Source organism: Amblyomma mixtum, chromosome 9 (assembly GCF_055824585.1).
Source record: "Amblyomma mixtum isolate Tamu chromosome 9, ASM5582458v1, whole genome shotgun sequence".
NCBI lineage: Eukaryota > Metazoa > Arthropoda > Arachnida > Ixodida > Ixodidae > Amblyomma > Amblyomma mixtum.
The window spans coordinates 110,731,564-110,758,898 of record NC_143020.1 but is presented as its reverse complement, the minus strand read 5'-3'; the positions used below and the strand labels follow the sequence as shown (position 1 = coordinate 110,758,898).

The 27,335-nt window shown below is 43.8% G+C and overlaps 1 protein-coding gene across 1 annotated transcript; it reads right to left on the bottom strand.

The window, feature by feature from the left end:
• Positions 1-6,808: 6,808 nt before the first annotated feature.
• sotv (exostosin glycosyltransferase sotv) lies at positions 6,809-27,245 on the bottom strand. Its single transcript, XM_089561366.1, has 11 exons — positions 27,171-27,245; positions 24,630-24,954; positions 20,737-20,934; positions 19,669-19,872; positions 18,260-18,455; positions 16,827-16,966; positions 16,131-16,356; positions 15,208-15,391; positions 12,292-12,458; positions 10,846-10,989; positions 6,809-9,500 (listed from the first exon to the last, which is right to left on the bottom strand). Exons 2-11 carry the CDS (start codon positions 24,926-24,928, stop codon positions 9,150-9,152), a joined length of 2,109 nt encoding a protein of 702 aa, XP_089417492.1. The 5' UTR covers positions 24,929-24,954; positions 27,171-27,245; the 3' UTR covers positions 6,809-9,149.
• Between the last annotated feature and the right edge of the window lie 90 nt (positions 27,246-27,335).

Below are 27,335 nucleotides of genomic sequence, written 5' to 3'. Positions count from 1 at the left end.
CTCCCACTGAGAGGTGTGAGCTCATCTCCAACAACTACGAACTCCAAGACATGCTTCTTTCCATTTTTGGCAGTGACCTCAAGCTGGGCTTTGCCTTTGGAGTAAACTTTGCTTCCGTTCCATGTCCGCAGTGTCGTTGCGCTCGCTCTAAGCTGCTGTGGCTGGACGTATTTGGCTGTAATCACGTCAACTGCCGCTCCACTGTCTACTTGAAACTTTACTTTGTTTCCGTTCACTTCCAAGAGCGTGCAGACTGAGCTGGGCTTTTCGCTCTTAACTGCCAAAATGTCCCCTTCGTCGCTATCGACCTCCAGACTAGCCACTGCCCTGCTGCCTTTGCACACTGCTGCGAAGTGGTTTCGCTTTCTGCACTTAACGCACACTTGTTTCCAAGCTGGGCAGGCTGTTCTTTTGCGTTCGTGGCTCCTTCCGCAGTACTTGCATTTCGGAAGATTCGCCATCAACGGAGGTTTCCTTTCTTCTTTTAGACTTTTACTGGCATAGTTGCGACGGTGCTGCTTTTTCACAGTGTGAACTTCGCTGTTGCTTGCAGCTGATCCCTCTTTAAATGCTTTCATTTGCTGTTTTGTAGCCTCATGAGCAAGACACACTTTGACAACTCTCTCGAGGGTTGGGTCATCGAGCTTTAGAATGTCCGCTCGCGCTCTCTCGTCGTAAATTCCACAGACGATCTGGTCGCGGATCAATTTGTCTCGTTCGTTCCCGAACCCGCAGTCGCGCGCTTTCAATTTCAGGTCGGTCAGAAAGTCATCGAACTGCTCTTCCTGTTGCTGCATTCGTGAGCGGAAGACGTATCGCGAGTACAGTTCGTTATGCTTCGGTAAGAAATGCGCGTCGAGAAGGCTTATCACATGCGTGTAGTCAAATTCTGGGTGTGGTCTTGATCCTGTTGGTTTCCCGAAGTCCAAAGTGTTATAAATGTCAAGAAGCGTGGAGCCTCCGACGGTCAAAAGAAGTGCTACTTGCCGGTCGGACGGTGCTTTCGCTGTGTTGGTTGCTTTGAGGTACAGCGTGAAGCTCTGCTTGAAGGCTCTCCATTGTTCCGCTGCGTTGCCAATGGTTTCGAATTTCGCAGGTGGCGGAATCTTCTCCATGTTGAGGCGTTGGCGGTAATTTTACACTTCTGACACCATGTTTCGTGCCTGTCTAATCTAGGATGACTCAATTAACTGAGGACTTCTTTTAGATGGGGATTATTGAACGTTTATTACAGTCTGGGCTACATAGGTCTGATTAGGAGGAATACATGGCTGGGTCTGCTGCGTAGCTGTTCAAGTGGGGACGCCGTGGAATCCGAGTCGTCTGCCACTTGTATATAAGAGGGTGAGGAGGACGGCGGCCGTCGGGCCCGTGCGCTTGGCGGCTGGGCGCATCGCCTGCGGGAGTGGCTGGCTGCTTCTCCGACAGCGGAGGAAGCGGAGGGTGCGTTGCCGGTACAGCTGGCGCCATCTACAAGAGCGTCTTGTAACAAATAGCAATTCCGTAAAGGTTTTTCCTTGCATTTCTGAAACTTTCCCGTGATTTTCTTGTCAAGGTTTTTTTTGCATTTCTGAAACTTTTCCGCGATTTTCTTGGCCATTCAGTTCCAGTCTGCATGAAGCACACTATATAGTCGATCGTAAAAACAACTGAAAAGTCACTTACTCAAAAATGTTTAAAGACGTATGGCTGCCTGCAACAAAGCACAACCATTCCAATGTTTTGCATCATTCCATAAACATGATTACATTCACTGCAGGCCAGTGACTTCTCCCAATCGCTCTCCAAATATTCCTACCCTGCGCCAGTCACGGCAACCCTATCCCAGCACTTTCTAATCTCACCTCTCCTTGGGACTCGTGGCTGCGCACAGCTACATTTTTAACGCAACAGCCTTAAAGGTCCCGTTACCCAGGAAACCAGCGTCAGTTTTGTCGGCATTGTGAGTGAAAAAAAAGTTATACAGTGGTTCAACTCTGCCGAACAGAGTTTCACATAGCGAAAGCTACATAATCATAATTAAACACGGTTTATCTTTAGTAAATCTGATAAGCCTGCTGTAAAGTGACCATCTGCCGCATAGTCGGAAGCGGCTTGCCACAATGTTCAAAGATGTATTTCACTATACATGCGCTCCTCAGCACGCTTGCCTCCATTCATAGCGTCTTAAGTCGAGCACAGCTCTGGTTATGTATGCCACATACCCGACGTCACAACTGTGAACTGAATCACGTGACGCAACGCGATTACCACGTGGCTTTCTTACTGCCTGTGCCGACAACTTGCAAGGTTGAAATTCAATGTCTGTTCAAGGTCAAATGTCAAGGCCCCAAAGTTCAACCTAAAAGGTGGTCCAGGTATATTGCATAGCAGCATTAGCCATGAGCGAGAAAGGAATTTTAATGAAAGAGGAGGAGAGGTCGGCCGGTCGACTAGCCATGACCTATCTCAAGGTCGTTTCAAGGTCATTTGGAGACTCACGGCAAAATGCGTTCTAGCTATAGTAGTGTAGCCTCCACTACAATAGAGTGGCGTAGGGTCCCCCAAGTAGCCACCTAACAGAGAAGCAACTGAGCTGACACCTAGGTCGCGTGACCTTGTGGCATCATCACAACCTACCCACCTGACTGCGTGCAAACTGACCAGCGTGGCAGGTGGCTGTTAAATTAATTATTGATTGCTAGAGGTTTTTTTTGGCAGAGCAACTTGGGCCTCGCAAGGCAATGGTGTATCCCTTATCTGCTGCATCATTGCGGAAGGAGTGGTGTGAGGACTCCCAGGGACCTATGAACATAAGTTGAGAATGACCAATTCCGCACATATGGGAATTAACTCAACAATTCTGTCACGTCATATCCTTCAGGCGGAGCTTAAGTGTCCCCTCCAATTTTTTTTTCCCCTCGGAGTCCGGTGTTTTTGTAGCAGACCATTGTCGCCACATTACAAGTTCTTCTTCAGTCATTTTTTACCTTATTTCTGCAGGGAAGTTAGTTGTTGGATGCATGTTTGAGATCATCACCATTTCATTAGTGATCTCAAGCAGTTCAAATTTCGATGTTTATTTCTATGGTAGGACATCACTTAAGAAAAACAGCAGTTAGTAGCAATGGGTCACGATCTGTGGCATCCTGTACTACTACTACGGTGATCAATCGACAGTATCGGCTTTTTAAGTTGGCTGTACGAAACTAGCTCACCAAGATTCTTGAGCTTGTAATTTTGCCGTGTGATCATTTTCCTGTTTAAGTTAACAAGAAAACTTTAACCAATGGACTGCTTTTTTGCGGCGGAGGAATCGTGTGTGGGGGTTTCAAAATGCGGGCTGAGTTTCAATGCAGGCAAGTTGTATCTGACCGTAGGGTTCGTGATGTACCTGCAGTGTGTTTAAGCAAAAACTGTCAGAAATATTTACGAATAGGGCTTTTGAGTAAAAATGATGGTTTCTAGCAATGCAGCTTCAGGACAGAAGCAAAACAGTATGTTTGAAACAATGGACCTTGGCCCACGGCGTCGTGTTACTCGGATGACACAACACAAGTTAACGAAGTCGGTCTAGTATTGTTTAATTTGGGCTGCAAAGACTATACACAGATTTGAAAAATTGGGACACCAATGTTTGCCTGTTTATTTTCCTTAAATTTTATTTCACATTGAACACACATTTGGTATGATATTTGAAAGTGCTTTTTCTTATTTATATTAGAAAATTCCAATATTGCACACCGCTAATCAACACTGACCTCTCATCCGTACTTGATAGAACACTAACGTAAAATCACTGGAGACTGTTGGCACTCATATGAACTACAAAGTGTGATTAGGTGCTTGTTAAGTTGTGCTAGTTTCGGTATGCTGGAATAATTAACGACCCTTTTCGACAGCTGAGTCAGTGAGACAAAATAAAAATTATCTCAACCCAAGCATAACTAATTCCACCCATAACTTGTCCATAGTTCCTGCACAAAGGTATTGAAAAAATATTGTCAGTATAAAGCTTGACAACCTTACATTTATTCTGTTTCTGTTATATATAGCATGTGTAAATGGCATGGTTAGCCACTTTAAATTAAATGAAAACAACCATTTCAGGCTAACACACACTTTTTTAAATAAAGATGCTTTTATTCATTGAACATTCCTTTAACAACCAGTCCGTGGCACATGTCTCATCTTTGGTTGCGGTTTGCACACGAAACCTTGTTCAATATTAATGCAGCAATTCTCTTCATTTATATTTGAAAAAACTGTATTGCACAATGACAAACAAGTACTACGTACCACTGATATGTGTTGCAGGTGTTGGTTCAACACCTAGGCTAACACTCGAGTCTGGCATGTTATTGCCCACTGGGCACTGAAATTCCCTTGGGCGTCATGTGGACATTTAGGACATCCATGGGATGTCTAAGACACTGAAACTCCTTGGACGTCCTGTGGACATCCATAGGATGTCCAAGAGAGTTCCAGTGGCAATTGGGCGTCCACAAAGATTTCAAATCTCGGCAGCAGCCTGTAACAAGACAAACTTGCAATCCACACAGAAGATGCTGTCATGCAGAAAATACAGTTGTTCAAAGTAGCTAATTCAAGAACACCAAAGTTGAGTACCTTTGAAATAGATTTTACAAAAGAGCTATTAATGTAGAAATACAAAGAAGGAAATATGGAATGCAGACAGAAAGGAACACAGTAACGAGTGAAGAAAGCCTTAGCTTCAAAAAATGCTTGCGCTGAAGACATGGTCGTGACTACTTTCTTCAAAGCCATGTATTGCACATCATATCTTGTCAAAGATGTCACTCAACCGCTTGTTATATGCTTCATCAATGCATCAAGTGAGTGATGCTATAACATACATTCGCTCTACTGTTTCAATCTTCAACCTTGAAATAAGTCTCTGTACACAACATACAAACATAATACACACGCACGTACACATTGCATCTTTATAACAGTGAAAATTGTCGCAAAGAAAATTGAGTTCAAGGTTTCAAAAGATTTTTCTTTTTGCTAAAAAAAGAAATTGCATCGAAGAAATCTCACTTTCAGAAATCAGTAAAATGCAGTTATTGCATAGAATAGAAATACGTAGATGGGAAACATCTGAATACAGTGTGGTAGGGTTTGTTCACGGGATCTTTCTGGAATGCTTTCAAACGAAACTCTTCGCAATACACTTATCAGTGGCTAAATTTGTCTATTCTTCTTTTTCACAAGTTGCAGCCTTTATACCTGCTGACGGCTGGAGCAGTTTTATGTTTGATACAAAATAATGGTAGGGTTGCCTTTGGGATATGTTATTTCAGTACGCTAATTCAAGACTGCTTTTCTGTTTTTCTTACATTTGGGTACATAATTAGTAACTCGCAAGAAAATAGCTCTCCAGTTTTCTTGGCTCTTATGATATGTCGTGATAAGACCACTAAGTGTGCCTCTCTGCTCATTTCGCAGGTTTCAGGCCATTGGGTAACCATATTTCAGCCCACCACAAGTTTGCGCTTGAAAAAAATGATGAGACCTCTTGTGGTCTTTTGTTCAATAAGCACGCTTTGGAAAAGAAAGCAAGCTACAACAGACATAGTAATAACAATGAACTACAGCACTAGCCAGCAAACTGAGCTGATAAGCTCTAGCTACAAGATTACAGCAGTTTGAAATTAACAAGATTTGTGGAGGAAAGCACAAACAGTCAAGTATATATGGTGCTATAATGAGCACAGAAGAGTTGAATAAGCCCGTATAGACTCGTACATTTACATGAACCATGTGGTCAAGAAATGTTTGAGATGCAATACCATTCCCCCTATCAAAGAGAAATTATAAAAAAAATTCTTAACAGTTACAACTGGTTTAGAGCTGTAATGACTCTCTGTAAAGACAGTTTTTACTTTAAACACTGCCTTGCTTGCCTTCAAACCTTGCAACACTCTATCAACGTTGCACCAAAATGACAATGATAACACAAGTTATCTAGTACAGTCGAACCCGGATATATCGAACCCACATATTTCGAATTATTGACTATATTGAACACACAGATTACCCCCTTGAAAATACTATGTAAAAGTATAGGACAGTTGTGTTGTATATCGAATTCCATTTTCGCCGGACATTGGATATATCGAACGCCGCGCCGCGCCCCTGGAAGGTGCGCTTTCCCCAAAGACATTCCTTTCCGGTCCTCAGCTGCCTATGCGGGGAACATTTCCGCAGTCAGTCAGCAGGTGCAGGGCCTTTTTTTTCGCCGTTCCGTCCGAAGTGACTGTTGAGGACTTTATTAACACTGACAGCGAAGTACAGGCAGTAGCCGACCGACCTTGCTGATGAGGACATTGTGGCCGGAATAGCTGGCGTTCAAGACGCCGATTCCAGCGACGACGAGGGGGACTGTGTTGTCGAAGAAACGCGTCCGTGCACAGCCACTGAACTGGCGTCAGCGTTCAGCCTGATTCAGCGCTCTCGCGCCTGGACAGTCTCGAGAAGATCGAGGCCAGTGTTTTGAACTTCGTTTCCCAGTGGAAAATGCAGCCCAAAATTAGTTTGTTTTTTTTCCGCGAAATAAAGCGCTTTCACATTGCGTGCCCATACTATATGATTCGCGGCTGTTCCAAACGGTCAGCCTCAATTTGTTATGATCGGGAGTGCAGTTTTAGCCTATATCTGTATATCGAATTTTCGCTATATGGAACTATTTTCCGATCCCCTTCGAATTCGATATATCCGGGTTCGACTGTAGTACAGCAACAGTGAACACAACAGAACCTCCTGGTTTAATGCTTATAAGTGAGATAAGAACTGCCACCTACAGGGAAAATAATCTTAAAGGTTGAACAAAATGTCAAAAACCAATACAGCAATAAATGGCACAAATGAGTTAAGGCTGGCAAGCGTATTTCAACTAGAGCAGATCTGTCTCAAAAATGCATTCAAACATCACAAGCACACTGATGCCAGCCAGTGTAGAACAAACCAAACACAGCACTCGCGAACTGTGACGCAATTAAGCAGTAGTAGACAGCAGTCCTAAACTACAACAGCATTAACAGTCGTGTAAATAGAACCGTACATTATTAAATTCCAAAAACATCGTAATCGTCAATGCAACTCAAATGAACATCATTCCATCAACTATATCCAGTCTAAGGAGTGTCTTCCGGAAGTCCATGCCAAGGTGCAGTCACACCAATAAAAATATTCGCCGGAATCGATTTAAGAGGATATCTTGATTCCACCAAGTCTCTTTAGAAACACGGACACAGCGTGCCCTTACAGCTAGTGTGCTTCTCTAAAAAGTGCACGCAAAAAATACTTCAAATATTTCATTTTCATAGGTTCTGCCACAACAGACTGCTTGTGAAAAGCTATGGCTAAGATGAGCACTTGAATGCCCACAGATGAATCATTCCTTAGATTTTTCTGAGAGAATAAGTCTGCATCAAAATTAAGCGTTGCAGCATACAGAAAAACTGAGGGAATTTGTTGCCCGATAGGTAAGTGCAGAGCAAAACAGTTACAGCCACTTATATCTGTGACACTGTCACTGTTAGGAAATATGTAAGCACCACAAAAGCAAGTTATTCCCATACTGGCTGAAGACAACATGAAAGTTCACTTCACCGACTTAATAAATCTTGATTTCAAGTGCAGCTTGTTCAGTTCATAATTAAACACGTATGCGGAACAAGAAAACAGATAACCTGCCAAGAGTACTGCAACTGACGGGAAAAACTCTCTTAAACACGCACGAGAACCCACAAAACTGAGAGAAGCTCACAGTGACTCAAGAAGAGTGGTCAGAAGCAGAATTTGTACTTGCGTGTGAAACTACCTTAAGTAACAGCAATCAATATTTCCTCCCATGACTGCTTAATGCTTTTCAGCCACAGTGGACTGTCCAAGGAACAAAATTTGTTCATACTTATTTTACAGAAGTCAGTCCGCTGATAACCAAATGAAATTTTTCACTCTTTTGCTCAATATCTGTAGAAGATGGTAAGCGATAGTTGCAGCATATTCAACTGAGACTGAAGATTCACCAGTCGAGGCAAGCAGCGTTTTGAGAGAAGAATGGCGAAAAAAAAAAAAAAATCTTGGGTGATGGCTCAACGAGCACACAGTACGAAAGCTAAAAGCGATAAGCATCGACCGGCTATCACAGGTTTTGACAGCTTAGCTATCAATGCCCTCAATGTTTCACATGCGTTCATAACCATCGGGCAAATCAACGGGGGAGCTGTCCGAAAGCACCAGTTCCCCTCTTATTCAACGGATATAGCCGCAGAACACACGCAAGTGAAAGTACGAAATCTTCTATACTATTTTTAACCATGATTCCACTTCAACTGAAGTGGCTGTTGTTGATACACATGGGAAAAACGTGAACTAGCCTCTTCAGTTAGGACAAATGTGTGGTTTTAAACCAGAGAGGGCCGACGGAAGGGGTCCCGTAACTTTTGTTCATAACTGTACAGGCATGAACAGAAGCAAATGGTGTACACCCCATTGTTCTAACAGCATTCATGCCTAAAATTAGTGGAGTGCACATCAGCGACTTAGTCGTTTGTGCATGGGGCATACCTCTCAATCTCGGCATTACACGGCACAGATGCAGTACGAACAATGCGCTCTACACATATACTAGCTCAGCATGAAAGGGAACACCCCGTCAGTATGCAAACAACTAACCATACTTCTCTTTTATGACTACCAAGCGCACTTTTCAGTGTTTTTCAAGTAACCACAAATAAATGAACCTCGCAAATAGTTCAATCAAGCAAGCAGCAAAGAAAACTCACTACCCTTTTCGGCATCTCCCAATGAATATTCTAAATGCTCGGCATTTGCGGAGCCTCCAAAAGCTGCATCTATGGAGGAAACTGCAGGAATGGTTTTGGGGGACAGAAGTATTAATAAGCTGTAAAGCCGCAACGAAAGATGCGAGTTCATTCTCCTCCTCGCTTCAAAGTCCCTTCCCAAAGTCTCGCCTCTTCTCACAAGGCTACACCGAACAACATCCGTAAGGAAAGCGCTAAAGGTCAGCTCCGCAAATGCTATGCATTTGATGTACCTTTGGCTGCTCAGCACCTGCTGAGGTGTTCCCTTTTACACCGAGAACGACTGTACTTCTGTCCACACCTGAACACTGCCTACTACAGACTTCCGAGGTTGGAGAACCTTTTCAGTTTCTCCGGGAAGTTGTCCTTGAAGAGCACGGGGTCCGCCCGGAACTCGACTGTCTTCAACGGCATTCCGCCGAAGGCCCTGGCGAAGACGTTGACGCACTCCGACCTGGCGGCCATGTGCTGCAGGTCGTTGGAGAGGTTGTCCAGACGGGCGCACTCGGGGCATTTGAACTTCTTGCGGGGCGCGACCTTGATGGGGGCCTTGCCCGTGATGTTGGCAACGAGGAAGTTCATGGCGATGTCCTCGCAGTTCATCCGCTCGTCAACCCAGCGGCGGATGTCGACAGGAAGGCGGTCGAAGTACTCGTGGCTGTAATGCTGGACAGGCAAAGTGTTACTATTACTATTATACAGGATATTATTACTATTATTACCAATAGTACTATTACCACCCCCATTGTTTTTTCATACTCTGTACTTGTTTTCTTTAGCCGTGCGAAATAAGCTGTAATGCCAAACTTCTGGTAGCGCGTTTTTGTTTTTGTAATGACGCATAAGACATTAGTATATATGAATCACTACAAGGTATTCACCAATGACTGCTAAACAATTTATTTATTTATTTATTTAATACTGCAGAGTCGCTCGACTCCAAGCAGGCATGAGCACAGGCATGAGCACAGATACAAATAAAAAAAAAAACAAGATATGCACGAACTTCATGCAAGAGCAACGATGATGCGAAAAAAGAAACCAAAAAGACAAGGGTTTCACATACAAAAGGCTCTCAAATTATCAACAAACGTTTCTACATTTGGGCTGTTCACTACACACTTCGGCAATTCATTTCGCTCTGCAATTGATTTGAAAAAAAATGAGTGTTTAACTGTGATGCGCGAAATTCTTGCAGCATTTTTCCATGGTTATAACGCGTACTTGCTCGTGAAACAGGGGTAATATAATCATGGGTGTTTATTCTAATCAGATTACTATATATTAGGTACAAAAATTTCAACCTTGCTTCAGTGTGCCTTGTCTGAAGAGATTCTAGGCCAACAGAATTTGTAGTGTAATTTATCTCACTTTTTCAATTGCGGTTTCAATAGACAAATGATGGCTGTGCCATCGAGGGTTCAGAATAGGCCACGTGAGGTATGAAAAGGCTGCGATATAACGTCTGCTTCATCATCATTTTAAAAGTCCAGCTGGAAAAGTTGGAGTAACGAAAGAGGAAGCGTTGATTACACTGCAGTTTCTTCATGCCTCAGGTGACCTAATGCTGAACTTCAATCACAGGCATCGTTTGGCAGTTTAAACTGCAACCATACCAGCATGAAAGATGAGATTCAATAATTAATTATTTAGCAGTGACAGGCCAATATTAAGTGGTGATCCACGTATACTGATGTGGGCATCGTCATTAAAAATTTAAAAATCAAGCAACTAAAATTTCGTGTCTGTACGCCTTTAAGCATTTCAGGCACATTTTTTTCTTTAGTTTGCTTCGCTGCCACTTTGCCTTTTGCACATCATGTTTTGCCAATACAGGGCTGCCACTTATTATATGGTAAAGCGCTGATACCAACTGTATGGCCTATAGTGAGACTAGAATATGTACCTAAATGAAATAAATAAAACACCATCATTATTAATGGAATATCCAAATTAAGAACACTGATAGGTAGCAGCACCACCATACAGATGAACAGTACAGCAGGCATACCTTGTGGTAAAACGCCGCACCGGTGAGAACCATGGAGATATCATTGGTCCACTCCGACTCGTACTTCCACAGGGATGTTGAATTGTCCCAGAGATGGACGCGAGATGGAAAGCCAACTATCCGGTCTGGGAACTCTCGCCACACCTGTTGTCGCAATGAAATGAAAAATGGCGGGCATGAGAGCAACCTAGGTGAATTTGGAAGTATGTGATGAAGATAACGAATTTCATGAGACAGCAGCATCTCTGTCCGAACAGTGCCAAACACGTGCTGACTCACCAACTTGGGTTTATAAGACAGCACAGCGAATCATTTAACACTTTTGAATTCCTACACCATTTAAATGAATTAAATTCCTGACAGCAGCTAAGAACTTGAAGAACAGCTATCAAATGATGTGATCAATACAGTAAGAGAAACATAAGTCCACATTCCAACGCACAGCAATTGGAAGAGAACAGCACAGCACAACAAGGCTTCTTAATTTATAACTGCAAATAATTTGAAACAGTCCAGCCTTAATTATAGTGTTCTTTGCAATTGAAGCAGTAAGGTACTCTGCAAATGAATGAACTATTAACGCCATGAGTATAATTGTAGAAATGAAATAACTGCCGCAATCTTAGCACTGGCTTTATGCACAGTAAGCAATAGTATGTACCGTCAAATCTTGATAATTTGAACCTGAAGGGGCCCAAAATTTGTTCAAATCAAGCACAGCTGGAACTAAGCGGAGCAAATATCGTACATTTCAAGCTGACAGGACCTAAGTGTAAGATCGAATAAACTGGACGAATGCAACAAACTTCCATATACCAAAAACCTTGATGTATGAGAAGGTTCTCCATTCCCCTAACACGATCCTCATTGAAGTGTGTCTGTTTGTGAACTCAGTGTAACAAAGGTGTTGCGGCAGTTCACCTTCATATAACAAACTTGCTACACCGACTATCCAATAGCTGGTGTTGTGTTACATGAAATTTGGCCAAACCACGCGAAAATTTCGCGATGATAAAATGCGAACTGTCATTAGAGGCACATCCATGATTGCATCGAGAGAACGCAGTCAATACAACGTGCTGTACTCCAGCACGATCACCGCCTGTGTGTGGCAAGACAGTAGACTCCACAGTTTTCACTTTTGCAGCATCACATTAAGCGGCAGTTCACATTTAAAGCACTGACCTTTCGAGAATTCACGTGAACACCTGTATATAGATAAAAACCATGGACTTTTCTCAATTATGTCCTATTGCCCTTTTGTGAATTCACGCGAAAACCTGCATACAGATAAAAACCATGGACTTTTCTCAATTTCGTTACATCCATGGTTAACTGTACTCTACTTCTCTTTCTCTTCCTTTTCAGCTTGTGAAGAACACTTTCTGGCATTCAGTCCTCACTAAAAACACTGAAGCGGCCACAGCCAAGTCAACACCCGCTAACCTCAAAGCCAAACTCCAGCTCGTCTGACGTCAGCATCAGGATGTCATCATCAATGGCAAGCACCGCTTCTGTCTCGATGTCCTTGTACGGGTAGAAGCGGTTGCTGAGCTTGTTGGCCTTAGTCCGGATCACCTTCAGTGGCTTGCTCAGCTTGGGCCACGCAGATGCTGTTTTACACCATGAAATCAGAAAAGAAATAACAAAATGAGCAGAGAAAATCTCTCAAAACTCATGGGTGCTACAGCGTTCACGCGACATTAACTGAATTTTTGGGCACCCAAAACTCGGACATTGTTCAGACAGCTTTCACAGTCAGCAACACTATAAAGTTATAGGAGAGATCATTTTTTTATAGGCTGCTAGATTTTAAAACCCATTTTTCTTTTGTACCTCCTGAAATTCGAAAACCTGGACAGCGATCGTACAGCGGTGATTCTCATATGGTGGTACGGAGACCCTAGGGGTCCTTATAGGCATTTCAATGGCCCACAGAGCTCTTGAAGTTTCCAGTGAAGCCATTAACGTTCAATTGGCCGGAAAATGAAATTCATGCATGTGTCATCACGCATGTGAGTTCGACTTAACTCAAAAAGGCTTTTGTTATAGTTTAATTTTCTTCAACAGCAAGAACTGAACACGCTGCACAAACACACCTTAAAGGGAGACTGAAGCACTTTTTCTGAAAATCGGGCTGGCAGCGGCCTGCTATAGTTTTTCATGCTGTATACTGGAATATCGCATCCAAATACGGCAAAAACAAGCGCGAATTGCCTTTTTTAGCCGAAATATGCGGCCTATGCCGTGGGGCACGCCGCCGCCCGTGATTGGTCAAGAGAGGTCGTGATGTCACTTTGAAGACTGGAGAAGCTGCCGATGCGGATCCGGCGCTGCGTTGAGTGCAGATCGCAGCTTTCCATGGTGTTGTAAAAGCGAATACGGCGACTGTTTTTTTTTTTACTGACCACCGAAGAAAAGGATACTACAGTTTGCTCATTCCACGTATCGCCTGAAACCAAAAAAGACACAAGCAAAAAATTCTATGCCTAGCACAAGCATACGCCAGCGTCAAAGACGCGAGGCAGACCATGCGTAAAAGGTGCCAGCACAACCTCGGCTCGTATTCTCGGAAAGGAAGTGGTGCAAACAATACTCAAGTCAATTACCACCACAGGACGCCTCCTGGCTCGCCCGGAAGAGCGTCATCCTAAAGAAAAGGCCCAAAGCACTGTGTACAAGAAATCCTGTTCTCAGTACCCGGCATTGCAGGTTGGGGCAAGAAAGTATTTCAAGGAAACGATGAAGGAGCACAAAGTTGGTGTCAAATTAGCGACGCAATCATGGTGCGCTGGAAACCAAGCCAAATACGCGCACAAGGCTACTGCTTCACTCCTGGCGCGTTCAGCAGATGCCAGAAAATATTAATCGCTGCCTCGGAAACGTTCGCCCTTCCTAGATTTGCAGTTTAGGTTCAGTGAAGTAGTTGCCAACTATATGTGTGTTTAAAAGCCAAGCTAGCTCCAACTCGCCCGCTGCCATAACTTGATGAAGAAACCGAGTAAGGCTGCGGTGTTTTTTTGCAAAAACTAACTCGGTTGGCATTCATTTTTCTCATAAATTTGCATCCCAAATCAACGTCGAACGCTTTCATTTTAATTGCTTAGCTAGGATTAAACGAGATGCCGCATATGAAGAGCTTCGATGCTTGCTTGCTTTGCTTTATTGTGCTTTGCTCTGCTTGCTTGCTTGGACACGTCGAACCGAGTATAAAATCACTAACCGAGCCTTGCTGAGCACGTCTCAGGTGGTCTGGCTGCACCTAAGCTGAGGAGAGCGACACATGCTTAAGCCTCTATAAGGTTTCTTCAGGGGCTAAGTGAGCATGTTTCTATTTTTAAAAGAGGCGCTTCTTCAGAATGGTGACATGCATCTCACGCGCGAGGAAATCGATGGAACTGTGTCATGGTTCAGCCGCGCCTTTTCGACAGAAATCTCCAGAGATCACACTAGGACAAGCTCTGCCTGTAGCCGCTCTTACGAAAGTGTTTCGGGCAGAGTAAGCTTGCTTTAGTCGGCATGAATTCTTCGTCACAGCAGCGAGCGGTTGCGCTGCGAGCTTGTGATCGTGCGGAAAACAGTGGAAGACAACACAGTCGCGGCCGTAGTTGTTCGTGGACACGAACGCAGAGTAGTACCTGTTGAATTTGATTCTCAAGGTCGGCTGACACGCTTTGTACGTCACAACGCACGCAGTACGAGGAACAACGCATGCAGCACGAGAAACGCACGCTGAAAGCGCGCTCGGGTGCGCCGAAGCATCCCCGGCTCTTCAACATGACGTCACGCTGGCCGACATGGATGAGGTTTCCCTCTCCGCTGTTCCCCTCTCCTGCGCTCGCGCGAGGCGCGGGAAATTTAAACATCGCGTTTTTAACTGGTGATTGCGCCACCGTTTTAGCCAAAATCGAAAAAATAATTTCACAGACGTGATCAGCAATGACACTACTTCAAAACGGTAGAAGGTTAGCTGATTCGGAAACCGCCTCAGTATCCCTTTAAACAAATTGCACACACATGCCATTGGCAGGCCTAAGGAAGGCACAGATCAAAAATGCTTGATATTACGCAGCTGGGTCTATTTTTATTTTTTTCACAGATGCAACTAATCCTTCCCCTTAAATAAGTCTGCAGTTTTGCAGAAACTTTCTTAATGACAGTTCCTTGATCATTGCAAGCAAGCTGATGATGTAACTATGGGGCAGAACAAACAAAAGGCAGCAGTCCAGCTGCAAGTGATTAGGACAGATGCATTTGTATACGCAGTTCACACGGTTGGATCTGGCCTAAACACACTGTCGCAGCCATTCCCGGAGCGAATTTCGAAGCAAACATCAGCCGAGGCTAAAGTTCGAAGTTCACCTGGAGGTGGCGATTTCCTCTGGTTGTTCCAAACGACAACGACCTTGACCAGGCTGGGCACCTGGGTCAACTGCTGCACGACCTTGAACAGGCTGTTCACCCGGTCGTAGGTGAGGACCACAGCTGTGAAGCCACGGCTCCGCGGAGCCACAAACGGAATGGCAAAAGGTGCTGGTGGCACGAGCTGTTTGGGAAAGGAATACACAGCTTGCATCAGCCAAGCATACAAAGAGTATTTTAACAGATTTAACACATTAAACACTCACTGATTTGAAGTCGTGAGTACGGAGTAAGATTCCGAGATAATGGAGTTTCAAGATGACTGAAGCAAGGCTCACATTTTTAATGTACTGAATGTGCACTGTAAAAACTGAGGCCTATCTATAGCCTCCTTTATTCTGTAATGCAACTAAGCCTTTATTATAATTATAAACGAGTTATAATTAAATCTATATCGTTGAATAACTTTTCTGTTCCACAACGCCATGACCCTTGCATTACTATCATGTTCACAGTACATTTCGGGAAGTATGTCATCATAAAGTCTATATCATTGAATAACTTTTTTCCTGTTTCACATTGCCGTGACCCTTGCATTGCAATCATGTTCACACTATACTTCGGTAGGTATGTTAATATGTGTCGAGACCTACCCTCTGTAAGTCTGGACTTCACTGCAACATTGTCATAATGACTTCTAATGGACATATGTGAGATTAACTAAGTTTAAGCCAAATGCAATCAGAGATGTGTACAGAAGTCGAACATGAATGGCGGCTGCTAAGTGGAATGCAAGCGCAGTTGAAGAAAAACAGCACATGAGTTTAACCCGTATGGCAGCATTTAAGTGGAACCCAAATTTAAGTGGAACCCAATAGCAATCGAAGAAGCGCACAGGTGTCGAAGAACAAACGATGGCTTACCCCTGGAGGGAGGTCATTCCAGTCTTCATATCCTTTCGCAACGTGCGGGAACAAGCGGTCATTGACGATCTCCAGGGTTGTCATTGTGATCTTGGCCATGTTGCTGAAGTAGCGCTCCCAGAAGAGCAGAGCCTGGGACCTCATCTCCGCCACCCGGGCCTCCGAGAAGCCCCTCAGGATTCCAACAACATCCTGCAGCTCATCCTCACGGATCTGCACCGCTGCCCTGTGGGCCAAAATGAGATTCCGAAATACGTCTTATCTGACAACACTATTTTATTTTATTTTCCTTTCATTCACACCCCTCACACGTTCCATGATTGGAATATCATGTGAGTGGGCTTAGGGAAGGGTGGGGTTCACAGAAATGGCAGGCGAGTCACTGGGGTATTGTACATCAAAATAAGCGAACACCGCACAGTCAAGCTCACTTGTAACGGCCACGGTTATAACAAACACCCACATAATATATAAACAAAGATACCTTAACACCATGATGAACGCTAGGGCTATGACAGGAGTCTCAGACAGCAGAGAAGACTTTAATAGCAATCAAATCGAGACACTAGAAAAGAATGAACATCTACTGAGATGGCACTCAGTTATAGAGGATGCAAAGGCATCCCGAACTCATGTGCAAGGAAATGCCGCCAGTATATTTAATGGTGTGCCAGTATATTTAATCGGCAGACTTGCCTCTTCCAATCGAGCACTTCCGAGAAGGGCAGCACATATTCATCGGCAACCACGATGGGTATGCAGCCAGCCGAAAGGGAGTCGGAAAGCGTCATTTGACCAAGCCTGGCCGCACGAACGACCAAGCAAAATTTTCCCTCCTGAAAAAAAGAAAGAAAAAATGCACAGATGAGCATACAATGAGATGCGACAAATCTGCATTAGCAGTACCGGTTGTACATTTTCATGTTACATTTATCACCTTCCTGTTGCATCTTTGAATTTAATTTCACGCTCGCTTTTTCGTACAGCTGCTGCGTGTGTGAGTGTTGGGCGGAGCTTCTGGACGGTGAGCGGGTGATGGGCGGAGCTTCTGTACGGTGGGCGGAGCTTCTGTATGGTAGACGGGTGTTGGGTGGAGCTTCTGGACAGTGGGCAGGCAGTGAGCGGAACTTCTGTATGGTGGGCAGGTGATGGGTGGAGCTTCTGGAAGGAGGGTGGCAACTTTCTAGTAGGTACATAGCAAGTTGGACTTGTCACTTTGGTTTAAGTATGTTGGCCCAATGCCATTGGGTAAGCCAACATGCTACTACCGTATTTACCCGAATGTAACACGAGTTTTTTTACCATAAACAGACGTGAAAAGTCACCACCCCCCGCATTACATTCGAATACTAGGTATAAAAATGTTAAGAAAGGCACCAAACACTCATTATTAAGCTCGCTTAATGTGCCGCATTTACGTGCGTGTCGATTGACCTGCTCCTTCAAAGTCGCGCGCTCCAAATTCAGCGGTCAACCAATACGCGAACCACGCCAGGACGAGTCGTGAATGCGGTGCAAACGCGAAAAAGGCAGAGCAGACGACACCAACAAGAGTGCGCCAGCAACGAGTCACCTTGAAACACGGAGAAAAAAAATGAGGGAGCGCGACGCCAAGCGGCCAGCCTTCACAAGCCAAGCGCTCGTGCACGGGAAGCGCGCGCACCCCTCGAGACCAGCTGTGGCTCGCGAAGCCGATTCCTCTCCCGTTTTTTCGCTCTCCCAGTCAGTTCCTCTCCCGCACGCTATCGAGCTCTATGCGCTATCACGTGGCGTGGTCATGGGAGGACCGACTTTCTCCTTTTTAGTGCATTTTTACTTTTTACGACTGGCTTCAAAACATCGCCTGCACACGACAAAGCTGCTCTCGACTTTTCCTCTAGTTTCCTGCGTTACATTCGTGTTCTATAATTTCGATTCCTCGTGTTAAATTCGTGTTTTCGCGTTTTTTGATCTTGCGCATTCGCAAAGTTGACCCTCGCGTTACAATCGTGTTCTTTTTTTTCCCCGGTTTCGCCCTCGCAAAGTCTACCCTCGCGTTACAATTGGGGTCGCGTTACATTCGGGTAAATACGGTATGTTACGACTGCAAGTCAAACGAAGCATTCAAAACCACAGCCAGGAGAGCTCACCGTCAAGACCTCTGGGTACTTGTAGTGTCTGTCGCCGTGGCAACGAAACCTGCCGTTTGTGCTGTTCCAGGCGTGGTGCCCACAGCTGGTCAGATTGAGCACGTCGTGGTGTGCCGCAGCCAACAGCGCCACCTCAGCGCGGAACTCGAAGTGAATGTGTGTCTGGGATGAGATCAACAGCCACGGTCGATCCGGCCTGTGCGGACGAGTGAGGAAAAGAAAACGAGGTTGGCAGTGACAATGAGAACCTTCTTGACACGCCCCCTTCCCATTTACCCACAGTCCCACTGACCACAAAAAAAGTGTCCAGAGACGGTGCTACTCAAAGCTGACCCACCATTATCATCATCATCTACTGCAGGACAAAGTCTTTTACCACTGGTTGCCAACAAACCCTGTCCTGCATCATCTGCAGCCACCTATTATCACAAATTCTCTTATTCCATCCGACCACCAGACTCTGTACTGCCCGCTGCTATGCTCGCTTTCTCTTGGAACCCACTCCATTACCTTAAGAAGCCACTCGTACGTTTTATTTTCACTACGTGCCCTGCCCAAGCATAGTTCCCCTGGATTTCAGTGAGGATACTATCAACTGGCTCGCTGTGGTGGCTCAGCAGTTAAGGCGCTCAATTACGAAGCCGGAGTACCCAGGTTCCAATCCAACCACGGCGGCCGCTTTCTATGGAGGCGAAACGCAAAAGGCACCCATGTGCAGTGCGATGTAAGATCCCCAGGTGGTCGAAATTATTCAGGAGACCTCCACTACAGCACCTCTTTCTTCCTTTCTCCCTTCCTTCTTTACCCTTTCCCTTGTGGCCTTCAGGTGTCCACAGAGATACAGTTATTGTGTCATTTCCTTTCCTCAAAAACCAATTTTCAATTTTAAAGGTTAGCACAGGCTGTTTGTTCTCTAAACCACTCCGCCCCTTCTTGTCTTTTGACACTGCCCCTATCATTTTCCTTTTCACAGCTAGCTGAACAAGGCACTTCCATAGCTACTAGATTCAAAGTGAAATTAAATAATGATCTGAAATTAAACATACAAATTCCAGCAGGTTTGTTCAATCTTCGCAGTGCTTGTCTGAAATAAACTGCGCACTGCTCACAATGTGGTCTAGATTAGGCCTAAGTGAATATACAGTAAGTGAATATTCAGTCGAGTAGTAGAGTGCTCAATATTCGACTTGATTCACAAACGTAGCCTAAATGCATTTTCAAAGTTATCAACACACTTCAATATAAAACATCTCTTAGCAACAATACTAATAACATTCTCTAACCGTGACTTACATTAATCATAACATAGTGTACTAACATTATTTACAGTATTAACACTAGTAGTAGTGGTGGCAGCATCGGCAATAATTCTTACACGTACACTCTGACAAGCAAGCCCAGCGATATACCTCTTAGCAAGTGATGGATCGAGATGATATCTGGCTGGGTTAAACACCGGAATGCTGACATCGTGGGACCTGCGGAAAGTCCACGAGTCAAATCCGCCACCGGCAACCAGCGCCTCCGCAGTGTTGACTTCAAGGGACGTTGCATAGCTCGGTGATGTTCCAGGCAGCATGTTGAAGAGCAAATGGTTTGTGCCATTGTTCCAACTGCACAGAAGACAACACGCACAGTCAAGCTTCATTTTCCAAAGATATGCTGAAAGTGAAAACATATGAGGTATTCCGCAGCATAAAACGAATGTTCCGCTCTGCAAGAAACAAAATTACTTGATAGTTCGTTTTTATCTCTACAGAAAGCCAAAAAAAAAGAAAAGCAGCTGCAGAGAGTAAAAAACAACATAGCCCTGATCTTTTTCTAACAAGCAAGGAAACAAACTGATGAAGTGATATGTTCATATGAAATATCGCTGAATAATTTGTTTTAAGAGTGCAGTTGACACTCATTACAACAGATCCGGATAAAATGGACAGCAGGATATTACCACTCATTATGAGTAATTTTGTTTGGCCATCACAAATTTTGAATCCAACATGTTTCTGCTTCAACAAATCCAGTTACAAAAGACCATCACTTACTTGGAGTGGACTAAATTTGTGGTAAAATTTGCTCCAGAACATTTTTGTGCCACGGACATTTGTGTTGGGTTCCAACTTATTACCAGGCAATACTTCACAATGATGCCCCTTTCCCATCATCCTTGAAGCCTCAATAATCAAGATCACCAGTATTGTGAATCAAAGCACTTGAAGCCGCCAACTCCCATACTAGGGAGACAGAGCGTTTCCTATCCCTGCGACTCTTAGCTCTGGCCTCTCTGCATCAGCGAAGTGTGGCTGGTGAATGAACGTCAATCGAAACGAATTCTTGCCATTTCCCGTGATGTAACAATAAATGCTCCTTTCCAACTGTCATTCGTACAACGCTGTCGGGAGCAATTATGGCCTACACTACCGGCTTGATCTCCAGTTACCAAGGCCCTCAAACTACGCTGAACAAGACGCAAGCCTTACTACGCCAGAGAGTTGAGAATCTGGGAAACGGCATTCAAGTTGAGGCCATCCTGGCTGAGCACGTCCAGCGAGGGAACGAAGAGGCAGGCCTTCGAAGGATCCGGAGTGTAGAACCTTGACTGGTGGATCGTCTCCAAGACTTCCATGAACTCCCGGGAAGGCTGGCGGGCGAGCTGGCTCCCGTGTTCATCGATGTAGCTGCAACAGGTAAGGACAACAACAGTGTCGCTACACGTACTCCCAAACGACGTCAAAACGTTGGCTTCATAGCACTGACACAGATTAAGTTACGAATCAAATGAATATGTAATAAGGGAGTAATTACTCACTGACGTCCACCCGAGCGCAGCCATACGGCTATAAAGTAATTACTCCCTTATTACAAAGTCTATTCCACCTTGGGGGATTCCACTTAACTTTTGACCAACACTGTTCCCACTTCGAGTTATTGATCAGTTCGCTCTCGCCTTACCATAAGCTTGCCGTCCTGGTTAGCTCAATTGGTAGAGCGACTGCTCCGGTGAAGTGGTGGTCCCGGGTTCGAAGCCCGGATCAGGAGGAATTTTTTTTTTAACTGCGAAGTTTCTGAGAAAGCTGTATAGTTTTCCTTTGTAGCCGTATGGCTGTGCTCGGGTAGACGTCAATGTGTAATTACTCCCTTATTACAAAATCTTCTCCACCTTGACGGATTCCCCTAAAATTGGACCCACTGAATCAAATTAATGATGAGGACAAACTGAAGTTGACCTGTCTTGATAGATTACAGCATTCTAGTGCTGAAGAGGCTGCTTACCTTGAAAATGAAGCCATTAAAAACTAATTTAAGGGGGGATGAGGGGATTGAAGGCAACTTTTCTACTTTTCGACTTATAGTGATGAAATTTGGCAGACTGGCTTAAAACAGCATCAAACAATCAGATATAAAGTTTCACAATGACAGCTTTAGAAGTTTCCCTTTTATCATTGTTTATATGTTGTCCCCATGTTGCTTGCTTGTGGAAAGCCTAGCATGACAAAAAACAAGCTACAGGTCTGTAAATGCTTTTAATATTTACTAAGAAGTGTGGTGTAAGTCATGACTCTCTTAATTTTTAAAAAATATTTCGCTGCTCTTCTTTACAAAGGACACAATATGCACCTTCTTTTGTGTTTAAAATGTATCATGCTCTAATTACCATGTAATAAAAACATGTGAGCCTAAATGGTAAATCTGAGACTGTCTTGACGCAGATCACATTTCAGTGATCACGACAAAACAAACAGGGTAAAAATCCATGCACCCATTGCTGTGCTATGCTTTCCACGAACAAGGTATTAAGCTCAAAACAAACTTTCGAGAAAACAAGCCTGGAAGTTCTAAGCTAGCACACACTGTCTATGTGTAGATGCCAACAAATATATTTATTTGGAGCGCTTAGTTTATTTTTGGGTGAAATATTTCAGTAGAACATAGAAACAGTGTTGGAGATGCCAAAAAGTGTACTTTTCAAAAATCAACTTTTTTCGTGATTTTTTCTATCTGATTCCCACACCCCCCCTTAAGAAAGGTAAAAAAAAATGACAGTCGATTTGCATAGTTAGGCCAAATGTGAATTAGGTATACTTACAATCTGTGGCCATTGTTCTGCATTGTTTATCGTGCTATGCTTTGTTATTCATGATACTGCTATGTGATTACAGCGGCTTCTTACAGTTACAGAAGCACTACACAAAGCAAGCCCACTTCAGGCGCAATTTGAAATATGGCAACATCATAAATCACTATTCTAGTTCCTGATTATAGCCGCAGTCTAAATACTTGTTTTATTTATAAATTGCCATCAAATGACCCGTAAACTTTTCCCCACCAATATCAGTCTGTCAGAAATTTTGAGGTAAAACACATTTCAGGGTAACTTAAAAAAGGAAAGGCATCAAGCTGTAAAAATTAAAACTGCACCAGAGCTGTTCAATGCTTACGAGGAGGAGGCTGTGTATGAAAAAGGAGAGAAACAGAAAAAGAGGGAAGGCAGAAAACATGATAAATTTTACAAATTGTCAAAACGACATTCCAACAAACATTGAAAAAATTTACGGTGCTACTTGCATTCAAACTAGCCTATATGCATTCTAGGCACTTTAATGAGTAGTATGAGTGTTTTTAATTTATTTCGGCATTAAACCAGACTTTAACTATCCTTAAAATACAAACTCTTAGCTTTACTCTTTCTTTCAAGCGGAGGAAACAAAAGTGCTGAGTACTGTTCATTAACTACCGCACAGCATAGTTTGGAAGCTTACAAGTTAGTGTGTTAGTACAAGTGAGTAAATGTAAAAAATAATATTACCACACTGCACAGCTCGAATACTAGCATACCATTATTTCAAAACACCCTACATATGTCCAATGCATACGGTTTATCTGGTCTGATAGTAAGCATCACTACTGTTAGCATTATAGCACAGAACATGCTAACAAAAAATATGCATGTTAAGTGTTTAAGACCATTGTTAAACAGTACGTATCCCTCTCAACACCTTTAGAATAAATGAAAGGGGACAGTGACACTAATGCTAACATAGGAGAGTTACAGTTTTATGAGAACATGTTACCGATGTTACACTACGAGTATGCTAGCGCACCATGACTACACCATAACTCGTCATACTAATCAGTTGATATACCATGTGCAGTTCGGCCCGTAGAAACAATGCGACACCTTCTTCCCCCAATTCTTACAGGATGCCGCCCCCACTGTCAATATATGCAACACTTTCCTGACATTATCACGTGCAAAATTTCAGAGAGTATACAAAGCTGAGTTCATAATAAAATTTTGTCAAAAGGAAATTCATTTTACTAAGACGTCAACAATTCACAGTTCCTAATCGTAATCAGTAGCCCTCCTTGACTCCAATTAAATGCAGCTTCAAGAGATGTCACAGCTAGGGCTGTCCCTTCTGACTACATCTCAGCAAAATAGTACTAAACTAACAGTACTAACAGTGCATGCTTATAGATACAAGCTGACATCAACAGAGAATCACTGCATAACTAGCATTTTGTTTATTCAGTTTTAAAATAACAAAAAGACAACTTGCTAGAGGTAACATTAGTTAGTTGGAACTGCAACGGCAAACACGCTGAATGCAGATCATAATACAATATACAGCAGCTTTCTCAAACTTTTCCGCTTCTGCTTAACTGAATTATTAGATATTCCTCCGAAATTTTTGGTTTGGTTTGGTTTATGGGGTTTAACGTCCCAAAGCGACTGAGGCTATGAGAGACGCCGTAATCTTCCCCAGTACATCAATAAACTGTCAGTTAAAAAATGATGGAATATAAAACAATTTGGTCAGCACACCTGAAATATGATTTGCTATAACTTCTCACAACATGCTCATTGTAGACCTTTATTTTTGAGGCCTCTCTAGCTCGCGTACATAATGCACACATTCAGCTGCTTCGAACAACCTCTGGTTCTGGCAAAAGCTTTTATTTATTTATTTATTTAAAACACATCATGGATCCTATTATGCAGCATTGAGTAGGCGGCATTACAACTGCATAAAAGAGAACTGATCAATCAAAACATTTGGCAAAAGACGAAAAACAATAGGACAAAACACGAACAAACAAATGCACATAACACAAACACAAGACAAATGTTTTTGTCACATCTACTTCAACATTATCTGTCATTCTCACAATTACTTGACTAATGGATAGATGTACATCGTAATAGATGTAACAGATAGATGTAAACTTACTTGACTAATGGATAGATGCACACCATAATGTTTCTACAGGCCAAACTGCTCATGGTATATTGACTCATTAGTACGATGAGTTATGGCACAGTCATGGTGTGCTAGCAGGCTCATTGTCATTCTGTCATTCTCCAACTTACTTGACTAATGGATAGATGTACACCGTAATGTGGTCGTGCTGGTGTCCGCATCGGTAGACGTCAAAGCACGTGTAATACGAACAGGACTCGCTCCTCGCTTCCGCCAAGGGGCTGTGTGATGGCACTACGACATCAAATGAGGACTCCAGAAATTGGGGCACAAACTCAGTCTCCACTCCACGCCTCTCCAGAGGTGCGAACAGCAGCAGGGCACATCCGATAAGGGCAATGGCTGTCAACACATAACAGGCCACCGAACCTGCGCTGCAGGTCTTCCGCGGCGGGCTTACGCTCTTCATTGCGGTGTTGAGATGGTCCTGTGACCCTGTGGCAGAGGGGGAAAAAAAAAAGAATAGATGAAAAGGCTTACCCTCATGCCCACTGTTCATAACTTAAAGGGACACTGAGGAGAGCTCTATTAATATTTTTTTTATAGCAAAATTGATAGTTCGGCATTTCATGGCTTTGTTGCCACTTGGACGGCAGCGAAAGATGCATTTATTTCTGAGAAATTTGGATTCGAAGTTGAAAAAGTTTTTCCCGCCACTCTGATTCAAACTTGGGATTCTCCTATGACGACACAGGACTAAGTGACGTGAAACATGACGTGCACATGACGTAACGCAGACTCCGTGATTTCTGGTGGCCATGCAGTGCGGCCCAGCAGCAGCCGAAAAGAAAGCTACCGCCGGCCGCACATTGAAGGCATCTATCGGCTATTGCGGCCGTCGCTTCGTTTACGTTTGCATCAGCGTTTTGCTAGCGTTACAATGGATCCCGTTCTCGAAGCCGTCAACGAAGTTCTCGCAAATAGACACCTTTAGCATACCATGTACCTTGTTACCGTTAGCGGAATACCGGGAGCCCCCATACTACCCTACCCATTCCGCTGTGAGCAGGCGCTGATTGGTCCCGGCGCTGCAGGAGCGCGCGTAGCTTTCGGGTACGTGGCGCCGTCTGGCGACGTCAAGGAGATTTGCGCATGCATTTGCTGCGCCTCAGTGATTCGTGGCTTCTCGTGTCCTAGTGTTACTAGAACTATTGGTTCTAGCAACACTGTTTTGTCCTATGACGTTATGAAGCTTGTAATTGCGAGTTTGGCCTGTGGCGGCGATACCTGTATTTTGGTTCTTGCTCTTTTCTACGTTACAAGAGCTTTGTTGTCAGTATGAGTGGCGTTTTTGTAAACAGGAGCTGGTATTCTGTCGATGCAAGTCAACTTCAATTTCTCCTCAGTGTCCCTTTAAAATAGTAACATAGAAAAGTGACGCAAGGAACTATGTATGCGCAAAAGTTAATGGATCGATTTCACTCAAATTTTTGTAGGATGCCAGTAGTAGTAAGTACAAAGAAATGTGCACAAAATATCTGAGGAATTGACGGTTCACAGACGGTCCACATAAGTGCACTATACTGAGTGTTCAACATGGCCGATGTGTGTGTGCGTGTCCCTTCAGTATCACAAGAGAAAGAAAATAGGCATGCAGTAAATTGAGACTAAAGTGAACGTGCTCCCAGATGATGTACTAGCAGTCGCAAACCACCTTGATCAGCATCTTTATGATTAGTCTGCAAAGCTTTCATAAAAAAAAAGTTAAAAATGATGGAACAGCTGGATGGATAAAGAAGAAAACAGTGAAATACTGGAATAAACAATTGATAATGGTGCTATTTATATGTTGTTTGTATCCCTTGTGTAAAGTCTCAATGTCTGTCATTTAGTCAGCATCTGTCAGAAGCTAAGAGCGTGCTATCGTCAAACATTACTCACAGAACCTGTTCACCTAACTAGAGGTTCTGTTTGCCTTCTTGCTAGTACTACTAGGCTATTTGTGCCTTTAACAAACGTTTATATCTAAGCGACCAAATTTCTCCGGCGTCCAGCACTGAGTCATTCGTCACAGTCAAGGCACTGCTTCAGGATGCGAAGCTCTGGACCTCCAGTTATTAGAGAAAACCTCGCTACCGCACTTTTGACCCAATAAAAAGAAAACCGCACCGTGCTCACGCTACACCATCAGGAGTTTGCCATGGCATCTAACACTGTTCTTTTAAAGCCTCGTACTCGGCCAAAGATACGACACTGGCAAGCAAATCATGGCTTTATGCTGCAACATGTACCGCATGGAATTTCACTCACGTTCTTTTCGTTCCTCACCCCCGCGCGCGGATTAGTTAAAGGCGCCGACGCCCAATGTAACACAAAGACCGTCCATCCATCAATCAAACCTGACGTCCCATCGCATGCGACACTTCAGCGGTATTAAGCGACTGCACAGTTTGCGCGAAGTTACAGCATACTCTTCATCTCGTACCACGGACCACACGGAACACCTTCAGCGCCGCTGAAGACTGTCAAAGTTCACGGGGATTTTGAAGTTTCGGTTTATGTGACCACCTGATTGAGACCAACCCGCGCGAATGCACAATTTCAAGGGCTCCGATCTTGTGGACCTCTAATGTAAGCGTTGAGTTTAGGTGTTACTAACTTCCCAACGTGCTCAGTTTCGGGTACGCAGAGTAAGATATTGACGAACTCACCGTCATTGAGTCAATGTAGGAGATTCAAGAGCCGCAAGCTGATCGCGGAGTACGTCCATGAACTTCAAATGGCCGACGTACTGATTCAGGCGTTCTTCACTTCACCATCAGTTCTTCTCATTTATTCTAAAAAGTAATTTGTACTCCGTCGAAAATAAAAAAATT

Excerpts from the sequence above, each read along its gene's own strand:
- sotv (XM_089561366.1), bottom strand. The coding sequence starts at position 24,928 with ATGAAGAGCGTAAGCCCGCCGCGGAAGACCTGCAGCGCAGGTTCGGTG. Across the intron at positions 18,456-19,668 it reads GATCCATCACTTGCTAAGAG|GCCGGATCGACCGTGGCTGT; the intron begins GTATATCGCTGG and ends TCGTCCGCACAG. Across the intron at positions 10,990-12,291 it reads AGCTGGAGTTTGGCTTTGAG|GTGTGGCGAGAGTTCCCAGA; the intron begins GTTAGCGGGTGT and ends TTGCGACAACAG.